At 37.3% G+C, this 10,796-nt stretch overlaps 3 protein-coding genes and 1 long non-coding RNA gene across 4 annotated transcripts; 2 read left to right on the forward strand and 2 right to left on the reverse strand.

The window, feature by feature from the left end:
- LOC110262682 lies at positions 588 to 1,840 on the forward strand. The gene is made up of 2 exons (XR_002347603.1): positions 588 to 1,633; positions 1,738 to 1,840. It is a non-coding gene; the product is annotated as an uncharacterized LOC110262682 (long non-coding RNA).
- Positions 1,610 to 3,113, reverse strand: LOC110262681. Its single transcript, XM_021103232.1, has 4 exons — positions 2,688 to 3,113; positions 2,327 to 2,585; positions 2,061 to 2,144; positions 1,610 to 1,972 (listed from the first exon to the last, which is right to left on the reverse strand). The coding sequence occupies exons 1-4, from the start codon at positions 2,867 to 2,869 to the stop codon at positions 1,895 to 1,897; spliced, it is 603 nt and encodes a 200-aa protein (XP_020958891.1). The 5' UTR covers positions 2,870 to 3,113; the 3' UTR covers positions 1,610 to 1,894.
- Positions 4,943 to 5,629, forward strand: LOC107641521 (uncharacterized protein At4g04775-like). The gene is made up of 3 exons (XM_016345008.1): positions 4,943 to 5,149; positions 5,227 to 5,438; positions 5,527 to 5,629. The coding sequence occupies exons 1-3, from the start codon at positions 4,943 to 4,945 to the stop codon at positions 5,627 to 5,629; spliced, it is 522 nt and encodes a 173-aa protein (XP_016200494.1).
- On the reverse strand, positions 5,857 to 10,155 carry LOC110272173. Its single transcript, XM_021124080.1, has 6 exons — positions 10,074 to 10,155; positions 8,040 to 9,881; positions 7,138 to 7,729; positions 6,475 to 6,941; positions 6,284 to 6,346; positions 5,857 to 6,186 (listed from the first exon to the last, which is right to left on the reverse strand). Exons 2-6 carry the CDS (start codon positions 9,879 to 9,881, stop codon positions 5,857 to 5,859), a joined length of 3,294 nt encoding a protein of 1,097 aa, XP_020979739.1. The 5' UTR covers positions 10,074 to 10,155.

The following is a 10,796-nucleotide window of genomic DNA, read 5'->3' on the forward strand; positions in this document are numbered from 1 at the left end:
TTTAATATAAATATTAATGGGTTTTGTTTTTTTGACTAATATTAATGGTTAAAAATTAAAATAATACTTTAATATATAGATACCTAAAATATATAGTTGTAATCATATCATCCGATAACAAAATTTAATTTTGGTGGCAATAATATAACGTTTATAGTATGTTTTATTTAATTTTTATTTTTAATTTGGTGGCAGTAACAATTATATACTTTTTGCGATTATTAAAAAATTTTTTATCGTCAAATGTATGATTGCCACTAAAATTTTTGATTAATAAAACATAAGACGATTATATCTAATTGCTACAAAAAAAACAAAATAACTGATGGTTAAAAGTGATTTTTTTAAAACTATCAGTAATATAGTAAAATAAAGCAATAAGGATAGTAGTAACTATTGCTGAACTTAGGACCCACACAAAATTACAGAACTCAGACAGATTATTTTATAACTAATTATAAAATAAAAACTCATCTGTTATTTTTAATTATCTGAAAATGTTATAAAAAATTTATAATATTAGTTTTTCTCATATAATAAAATGACAGGGTGGTAGACCAGTGGGTGACAAACATAGTGTTTAAATACCTTTCTATGAAAAATATTATAAATAATTCTGTTGTTGTTATAAGTAATTCAGTTTCTCCATGATCAAAATTTTGTAGTAAATAGTCTTCTGCTGAGCCAAAATGCTAGATTATTTTAGCATTGATTGCAAATATCTAGCTGCAACAGTTGTAGCCTTAGTTATAGCAGTGTTAGTTGCCGAAAGACATGGCCGGAGAAGAAAACGCCACCCCATTGCAGGAACTGTTTTCCACCAACTTGTCAACTTCAACAGGCTACATGATTACATGACAGATCTTGCAAGAAAGCACAGCAGTTATAGGCTGCTTAGCTTATCAAGCAGTGAAGTGTGCACTTCAGACCCCACAAATGTAGAATATATCCTCAAGACAAATTTTTCAAACTATGGCAAGGTACTAAATCAACTCTACAAAGTGCCAAAGTTAAATCCTCAATATTTGGTTATTTTTGTGCATGTTTGCTAATTTGCAAAATCAGTTCTAGCCTCTAGAATTGATTCTTTTGCAAAAGTGAATATTTTTTACTTTCAGAATAGTTACAACCAAACATAAATACGTTACATGAAAATCAGTTATACCAGAATTAGTTGTTGAAAAACAGAACTAGACAAGTTCAGATATATGATAATTTTGTGGCTAGAATGAAAAGTTGGTTATTTCAGTTTGCATAGTGATAGCATAGTTGATTCCTACATTTTAAATATTTCATATCTTCTTGATGAACATATGAAATATCTATTCCCCAACCTATAGTGGAAAAATAATATATTGTTAAATCCGTAACATAGTCTCGATGCTTGAGTCTAGAAAGTTCCTATAACTTGTTTCAGGGACGGCATCAGTATGAAATCCTGAGGGACCTATTGGGAGATGGGATATTCACAGTGGATGGAGAGAAGTGGAGACATCAGAGAAAGACGGCAAGCTATCAACTTTCCTCAAAGCTTTCGAGAGATTACAGCAGTTCGGTTTTCAAATCGAATGCTGTAAAACTTGCTGCAATAGTGTCTGAAGAAGCAACATCAAATAAAGCAATTGAAATCCAAGTAGGACTCTTCAAATGCATACACTTCTATAACATTTATTTAAACAACTTTGGTTATTATTTGAGTTTGTTACGCATTGATGTAAGAAAAGTTCTTATTGGCAGGACTTACTTTCCAAAACAACCATGGACTCAGTATTTAATACAGTACTTGGTGTAGAATTGGACACTATAGGTGGAACATATGAAGAAGGCACCAAACTTTCTTTATTTACATCTAAATTCAGAACATCCATCTTCCATTTCCAGAGCCTTGTCAATATTAAAAAAAAGCATCTCTCACCAATAGTGCATCTAGCTCAGGTGTACACTTATCACTACAATCAGTTCTTTTGGTCTCCTGTGAACAATAAATAACACCAAGACTTTAGCCATAAACCAAAAATAACAGGAAAAAGAAACGAAAAGAACAAGAATCACGTAGCTACCTTAGGAAATTCAGTTTCAGCTTTGGAGCAGAAATTTCTACAGCTCTGGCGTCCATCCTCTTCAAATGACGCCTCAGATTCTTGCTGAAGTGCAATCAAATAAGTCAAAAAGCACAATCACTTAGAATTGCACAGAGATATAGTTTCAGAGCAAAAACTATGGTACCGATGATGTAATCCACACAAGGCGCAAAATGATTCACTATTGCTCATCAAACTCATGCAGATATAAACAAGCTTCTAAGTTTCAGAGAGGCTCAACTCACCTGGGGATTCCGATCGAAAAGTTTGAGATGGATTTTGTGAGGTAGCAGCACGGAGGAGAGGAAGGTGGAGAGAGCGGCTGCGATCTGGGAGACAGGGAGCGTGGAGTGCCCGGAGGATATAGGCGGCGCGTGGAGGTGAGGGACGGGGAGGTGGAGGAACAGTTGCGACGGAGGGAGAGCGAAGTCGTTGTTCAGAAAGCGAGTTCGCATTATTCCGGCGAGAAGATCATCCTCCGAGGCCATTTCTCTTGTGATCACACTGTAACGAAAACCAATTAGAACCGACGAAAAGAAAAAAGAAAGAACCCTAAAAGAAATCTTGACGAAAAGAAAAAAGAAAGAACCCTAAAAGAAATCTTACTTCAGCTTCATGTTGCGTTTTGGAAGCTTGAGTTTCAAATCTGTTACCACAATCGTTGCAAATGTAGTGGTACTTTGGATGCTTGTGGCCGGAGTGATGATCCAGTCTAGCTTTGGAGAGGAATTTTGTATCCCTGCAGTTGACACAGATGAATTTTTGTTCTTGTTCTTGTTCGCCTTCATGATCTGACATTGAAGCTGATAGAGAGAATTTGATATCGAATTTGAATTTGGCGCTTAAAATTTATTTTCCTAATGGGCAGTGCTATGGTGCTGAAACTAATATTTTTCAGCAGGTGCTGAAATGAGCTGGTCACGCTATATAATGAACGCGTGTTGCTATTGGTGTGATAGGGGAAGCTGTTGGTGTGAGGTGGTTATTCTTTTTTTTTGTTACAGTGAGATTTTTTGGTAAGTAGGTAGACTACTAGACTGGGCTTACATTGTGTAGGAATTAGGAATGATCCAATATTTTGAAAATAAACATTTTAATACTAATACATTAACTAATAGGCTAATACTCTTACATAAATTAATTAGCTTAGTTCATAAATTCAAGGAAAAAAAATTACTTCATAAATTCTTATTTAATAATAAATGGTTAAATTGTTATCAAATAAACTAAATATTTTATTTTTCAAAATATCAACTGAAATAATATATTTACAAATCAAATTTTTTATTTTTTTAATATTATAAAATATTTTTTTACTAATTTAAATTGGTTATCCTCTAATACACATTGAATCAACCTGTTAACAATGATTTAGGCCCAGTTTGGGTAACTAACTTAATTAAGCTCCTTTTGATAAAATAACTTAAACAATAAATGACTCTGTTAAAAGTAACTTATAAATAAGTTATTTTGTGTTTGGATTTTTAACTCTAAAAGTGCTTATTTTAAAGAAATATAATGAAAAGTAGAAGTATTATGAGAGAAGTCATTTTTTTTAACTTCTCTATAAGCTCCAAAATAGCTTCTTAGAAAGTTGCAATTTGGTTTTGAAAATTGCACCCGACATTAATACTACTACTTTTCATAAGTCAAAAGTTAAAAAAAGCTACTTCTAGAGTTTCCCAAACGGGCCCTTAATACAGTTAATTGAATAATAACATTCTCGCTCATTTAACGAAGCACAATCTAATTAATTTTATTTTAAATTATAAAATTAAATTTTTTTAAGTTCTTATTTTTAAATCATTTAATTCATACTCAATTTTTTTAATTTTAAATTAATATTTATTAATTTTAAAATTATAAGACAATTTTTTTTTCCAAAAACCAAATATACATCACTAGCAATATAAACACATTGTATGACTATGTTTACTTTCATATTGCGTACTTACTGCATATTACTAGTTTTAAATATTTATTTTTATTTAATTAAATAAAAAATAAAACATAACAAATATACAATTATACATCACTAACAATACAAGCACATTGTATGGCTGCGTTTATTTTCATATTGCACTTCCATTACACTATACACACTAAATGTCTTTGAAGGATTACGAGGACAACGTGAATGGCTTGTAAGTATATATGCCATATGCTCCTCTTTTTAACACCTTGTCTACACAATGTAAGTCCAGTCTAGTAGTTTACCTACTTACCAAAAAATTTCACTGTAACAAAAAAAAAAGGAAAAACTCAATTGTAATAAAAATTAACAATCTATAACCACCTCACTTTATACAAATTTTTTTGTTTAATTACCCGATACTATTCTGACCAATTACTGTATTCTGATGTTTCCACTTATTTCCTGATTTTCCCTTGTCACACTAACAGCTTCTCCTGTCACACCAACAGCAACACGCGTTCATTATATAGCGTGGCAGCTCATTTCAACACCTGATGAAAAATATTAGTTTCAGCACTATAGCACTGCCATTTGCTAATTGGTTAAGTATAAATAGCGTTAGAGATTTAGATGAGTAATATTTTATAGACTAAAAGACAAATAGGTCCCTGACCTTTTAAAACGGGGACATTTTCGTCCCTCAAGATTGGAAAATACATTTCGATCCCCCACGTTTCAAAACGGGAGACAATTATACCCTTCCGTCCGTTTTGGGCCAAAAACGGCAACGGACCTAGCTGACATGGAGGGGCACTGAATGACGTGGCCGTTACGCTCGCTGAGGTGGATTGGGACGAAATTTAAGTGGACAAATTAGTCCCTGAAGTGCCAAACAACGCCGTTGCCACCAGTGAGCCCTATTTCATCCAAACGCAAGGTGGAAGTCATGGCCGCTGCTTGTGCGATCGTCCATGATGAGCGAGGGGGTTCTTCATACACAAGACCTGGACGGGGATCTTCATCCGCTGTTGCTAGAGCTTGTGATCGAGATGGGGTTGCGCCGAAGTGCTTCTGCGGCGTTTATGCCATTCTTTACAAGTCAAGAACAGCATCTAATCCCAATAGAATATTTTTCGGGTGTCCATTCTTCAAGGTGAGCAATTATTTTTATAGTAGTTGGATGAGAGTGTTATGTGTCTAATTATGGTGTTATCTGAAAAATTGCTCCAGGTTAAAGAACGGTGTTGCCGGTATTTTGTGTGGCTTGATGAACACTTGAAAAAAATTAGGGCCATGGAGTCTGAAGCATTGGGTGCTGTGGATGATGTTGGAGGTGTAGACATTGAAGATAATGTGGTGCGAAGTCAGGAATTGGAAGAAAAAATTCAACTGGTGCAAAGCCAGGAACTGGAGAAAAAAATGAAAGAGTTGGAGAGGAAACTGTTATGTATGGAGAAGGAGAAAAAAATTACTATGTGGCATATTGCTTTGATTAGTGTAGTTTTTGTTGTTGCTGTATATATCTTAAAGTGGTGAGGATGATGAGTTGATGTACAATGTTGATGATGTAATGAAAATTGCCATTGTTGGCTATTCAATGAAAATTGCCATTGTTGAACAAAAAATAAGGTAGTAATTATGTGAATCAGCTATTATATAAGGTAGTAATTCTGCATATATTATGAGCAAAATATGAACAACAATGTATCCGTCTTAATCCAAAACATAAACAAGTTTGCCACAAAATAACAAAATATCTGGTTGGCATATAAACAAGTTTGCCAAACTACAATAAGTAGACAGTGTTGTTTAATTTATACTGAAGACTATGACAAAAAACAGAAATTCATTCAGTAGTGTTCAGTTCTTCTGATTCTTAGATCCAGGAGTTGGGATGAAATTTATTCCTATGGCCTCACTGCCAGCGACTTTGAAGGTCTCCTCTGATGTAGCGACACTGGCACTGGTGCTTTGAGTCTGGGTTGTATCTGGGGGTGGAGTTGCAGGTGGATTTGAAGGTGAATTTGCACTTGCTCGGGGCCTTCTGATTGTCTGCTTGGGTCTGAATTTGGAGGAAGTAGCTGGGGTTTTGGGTTGCCCCATTCTTGGCTGCTGGGATGGAGGCTTGAATGGAATTTGCACTGGAGCGGATGGTGTTGTTGCTGCAGCATTCTGGCTGATGACATGATTCTGCAAAAGTAACCAACTTATTCAGTTGTTCAAATGCATTGACATGAATAAAGTGATTGTGATTATGAGTGTATTAGTTAGGGTGGGGGATGCTTACTGTAGACTTCTCTTGCACAGCACTATTCTCAGCCAAACTTTCAGTCTGTGTCTGGCTTTGATCCTATGCAACATAGATCAAACAAGGAAAGAACATGGACAAATTAGTCCTTAAAAAAAAGTTAATAGGACATCGTAACCACTGACAAAATTTAAAATGTACAGATCGATCCTAAACAATAGCAGGGATACCTCTGGTTGAGGGGCTGATTGTGATAGGGGAAGCTGCTCCAAGGGTTCTGTGTTTGCATCAGTCTTCTTAGCTTTTTTCTTTTTTGGTTTCCAGTTTGGGTTGCTTGGTGCTCCCTTACATGTCTTGTAGTTGTGGCCTTTCTCATTGCACTTGCTGCATGTCACTTGAAAGCTTCTCTTAAGCTTGTCACCCTGAATATGAGCCTCAGCAGGATCCTTGTTGCGATTGTGTACTTTAGGCCTCCCAATAGGTCGCTTGATGGGTGGTGGAGCAGGCCTCAGCTGGTCAGTGGTTACCCAAAATTCCTCACTTGGAACTGGTTTTATGCAATGTGCATATGTTTTGTGAATAAATTCCATACATAACCAGGGATGCACATAATCATCTACCTGGTCATGCCTCTTTCTAATTGCAGCAATACCGTGAATGCATGGCATGCCTAAATCAAAACCACATACCATATTACCTATCATTATATTAGATCAGTCCTAAAATCATTCAGAACATATTATATAGCAATATATTACATCATCACTAAAAGCATTCAAAACATATATATTACCTAGCATTATATTAGATCAGCCCTGAAATCATTCAAAACATATTACCTAGCATTATAGTAGATCAGCCTTAAAGAAAATCACTCAAAATTAAAGATATACCGGTCAGTTGCCAAACATTGCATGAACAAGTGTGTTTGATCAAATCCACATCTACTTTGGTTTGCTTTCTGCTAACTTGAAATCTCTTTCGTTCGTTATCTCCCACCCATTCGGCAATCCACCTGCTGCTGGGTTTTATCAGCCTCTGCAACCTTTTCTCCTGAACGGGTGCAAGCTTTCCACTATGGTGCTCTAACAGCCTAATATGCTTGGTCATTCTCCGCATTAGGTAGCACCTAATTTCCTCACACATAGTCAAAACTGGCTTCATTCTGTACTTAACGACTTTTGAATTAAATACCTCGCACATGTTGTTAGTTAGGTTATCCACCTTGGGGCCATGACTGAAGAAAGCCTTAACCCAAGTGGCTAGTTCAAACCTCATCAGATACTCCCATGCTGCCTTATTCACCCCCTTCAGCTTCTCTATGGTCTCTTTGAACTCTGGTTCAGTGGTGCACCTAGCACAGTCCCAAACGATGTCTCTAATGTGCATATCTTTGAACCTATTTATGAAGTTTTTCCACATGTGCATCACACAGTTCCGATGATGTGCTCTCGGCATTACCTCCTTTAAGGCTGGTAGCAGACCCTGCCAACACATAATATTGCATACACATATATGCAGCAGTTTAAATTGCATTCAGTAATTTACAATAACTTCAATTACAAACACATATTTGCAGTATTCAAAATATCATTCACACCTATGCACTAATATCCATTGCAAACACATATATGCACTAAATTCCATTTCAAACACATACATGCAGTGATTTAATATCCTACACCAATATGCAGAAATTTAATGTCTACCACATACATGCATTATATTAATATCCTACACTAATATACAGTAATTTAACATGATACACTAATATGCAGTAATATAGAAGTCTGACCTTTTGTTGGTCGGACATAAAGTTCCAACCAAATTGATGTGCATCACCCAGATCTTCCTGAAGCAGTGTGAGGAACCATTTCCAGGATTCCTTCGTCTCCGATCTTGCAACTCCATATGCTACTACGTAGAATTGGTTATTGGCATCCTGTGCCACCGCTGACAGTAGTTGGCCTCCATGATATGTCTTCAAAAATGCTCCATCTAGATGGATGAAAGGCCTACACCCAGACTTAAAGCCTTGCTTACAACCCTCAAAGGAGATATATATTTTGTCAAAGACAGGTAGGGATTGAGGGATTGGGATCACATCAACTCTTGCAGTCGATCCCGGATTACTCTTAATGATCTCCATGGCATAGTCCCTAAGCTTCCCATACTGTTCCTTTTCATTTCCCATAATCCTCTCTTTGGCCTCTTTCACTGCCCTGTAGACCATCTTCGGATGCAACACTAGATTAAAGTCTTCTCTAAGAAACTCAATTGCCTCATTAGTAGTCATATGAGGTTGACTAGCCATTCTCTTCTCCACTTTCTTGCTGACCCAGTATTGATCAGCTGCATTGCTGCCCAGGTCTCTAGCACATGTATGCTCTACCTTGTAAGTCTTTACCTGATAACATAACAATGTTTTGTTGTAGGATAGATGTGCTAGCCATGGACATTCTTCACCTCTGCAGCCAACCCTCACCCTTTCTTTATCATTTTTGATCCACAGCAGTTCCCTCCCTTCAGAAATGAACATGTCTTTTACCACTTCTTTGAACCCATCAATTGTTGCAAATTTTGTTCCTATCTCGAACCTACCCTCCCCGAACCCATACTCTTCATTGAAAACTGGAAACTCATGCTTTTCTCCCTCATCCTCTGAAGACACTGGTGTGTGGAGTTCCTCTGATGCATACTCATAAATCGGATCATCATCATCTGAAACCTCCTCACTCACATAGAGTCCAATTGGAGGCAGATCCCTGGGTTGCACATTAGGAAGAGGTTCTTCAGCATCTACAGCAGGCCTACTTCTTTGTTGATTTGCATTAGGCCCATTCCTTTTGGGCTTCGGAGCAGGCCTGGTCTTTTTGGGCTTTTCTCTTGGCCCAGTTTCTTTGGGCTTGGCTGTTCCTCTGGTCTTCACAGTAGGCCCATCACCTTTGGCAGCACTACCCCTTGCACTCCTTACTCTACCTCTGTTTTTAACTCCACTTGACTCTGCCCCTGTCCCTTCTTTCACACTGCTATTTGTCTTTGGCAGAACCTTCTCCTTTCCTTTCACACTTCTTTTTTTCCTCATCCTATCATCGTCTTCATCAATACTGGAACAGTCCTCATCCGAAACAGTCTCTGAGTCACTCGGAGGAGGTTTATACATTTCATCCTCCTCACTTTCTTGCCCATCAGCTTCTGTGGATGGTGATGGTTGGAGCTTTCTCATGATGCTGTCCACATCAATTGGGTCATCAAACTCTTCCACCCCTGCTTCTGCCGCAGTAGCTTCATCCACTATCTTTGGCTCATCAACTGGATGGTCGAAGTAAATGTAGAATTCATCCGTCGTTGAATTCTTCATCTTATTCTCTCGGAGTTCATTGATGCCTGCATCTCCTCTCAGAATGTGCAGTCCACCCTCAAGATCACTGCTAGTTGGGTCAAACCAATATACTGTCCTATATGATGCATACCCCAAACCCTTGAACAATGTCACCAAATCCCCAAAATTCACAAAGTCTAAGTCCATCTTCGGAAATTTTTCAACTTTCCCACCAATATACCCAAGAGTTCCACTGGGATTTCTAGCAAAACGGCCTCCGTGGTGAAAAACAGGTACCACATACATATCATCCATCTGCATTGTCCACAGGTAGATAAACCAGAGATTAAACTCTACCTAATCAAAATTTCTAAATCAGTTAACTTCACATACATTTTCCTCATTCTTTTACCCCAAAAAAAAAAAAAAAAATCTGCAGTCCCCCCATAACCCAACCCCATGCATTCTCAGTTAAACAACACACAAACTCTTCATTATCACCCTTACCTCTGTAGATGATGGCAGCTTCCTCTCCACGCAAAGCTTGCCGTAACCTTCAACACCAACCACCTCGACTGACCACACCACCGCTTTCAACTGTAGGAAGTCGTTCTTTTTTTGGAGGGAGAAGGGCGTTTCTATTCTGGTAGGGTTTTCTGTAATATATGGAGTAAGGGTTGGGTGCTATGGGGAATGCGAAGCTTCAAATATGGGGGATGGTGGCAACGGCGTCGTTTGGCACTTCAGGGACTAATTTGTCCACTTAAATTTCGTCCCAATCCACCTCAGCGAGCGTAACGGCCAAGTCATTCAGTGCCCCTCCATGTCAGCTGGGTCCGTTGCCGTTTTTGGCCCAAAACGGACGGAAGGGTATAATTGTCTCCCATTTTGAAACGTGGGGGATCGAAATGTATTTTCCAATCTTGAGGGACGAAAATGTCCCCGTTTTAAAAGGTCAGGGACCTATTTGTCTTTTAGTCTTATTTTTATAATAATGTTTATATGGTCTCATGTGAATTATAGATGTATTGTCTAGTCATTGAGTTGCAAAACTCATTCCGTTTTTTTATTATTAGTGGTCCTTTGGATTAATTTTTTCATTAAGTAATTATAGCTCTTGTAAATTGTGGGAGTGGATTCTCTCTATTGAAAAAAAAAAAATGAATGGTGTCAAGTGTTTAATCTAATCATTCATTATATAACTTATTAATAAAAATATATCTTCACAAG

The sequence above is a fragment of the Arachis ipaensis genome, chromosome B05 (assembly GCF_000816755.2).
Source record: "Arachis ipaensis cultivar K30076 chromosome B05, Araip1.1, whole genome shotgun sequence".
Classification (NCBI taxonomy): Eukaryota; Viridiplantae; Streptophyta; class Magnoliopsida; order Fabales; family Fabaceae; genus Arachis; species Arachis ipaensis.

Coding starts and splice junctions, on each gene's coding strand:
- LOC110262681 (XM_021103232.1), bottom strand. CDS start 2,869: ATGAAGGCGAACAAGAACAAGAACAAAAATTCATCTGTGTCAACTGCA. Junction 2,145..2,326: donor TTTTCGATCGGAATCCCCAG/GTGAGTTGAGCC, acceptor ATTGCACTTCAG/CAAGAATCTGAGGCGTCATT. Junction 1,973..2,060: donor CTGAAACTGAATTTCCTAAG/GTAGCTACGTGA, acceptor TATTGTTCACAG/GAGACCAAAAGAACTGATTG.
- LOC107641521 (XM_016345008.1), top strand. CDS start 4,943: ATGGCCGCTGCTTGTGCGATCGTCCATGATGAGCGAGGGGGTTCTTCA. Junction 5,150..5,226: donor TCGGGTGTCCATTCTTCAAG/GTGAGCAATTAT, acceptor AAATTGCTCCAG/GTTAAAGAACGGTGTTGCCG. Junction 5,439..5,526: donor AAAGAGTTGGAGAGGAAACT/GTTATGTATGGA, acceptor TATATCTTAAAG/TGGTGAGGATGATGAGTTGA.
- LOC110272173 (XM_021124080.1), bottom strand. CDS start 9,881: ATGGATGATATGTATGTGGTACCTGTTTTTCACCACGGAGGCCGTTTT. Junction 6,347..6,474: donor AATCAGCCCCTCAACCAGAG/GTATCCCTGCTA, acceptor TATGTTGCATAG/GATCAAAGCCAGACACAGAC. Junction 6,187..6,283: donor CTGTGCAAGAGAAGTCTACA/GTAAGCATCCCC, acceptor TTACTTTTGCAG/AATCATGTCATCAGCCAGAA.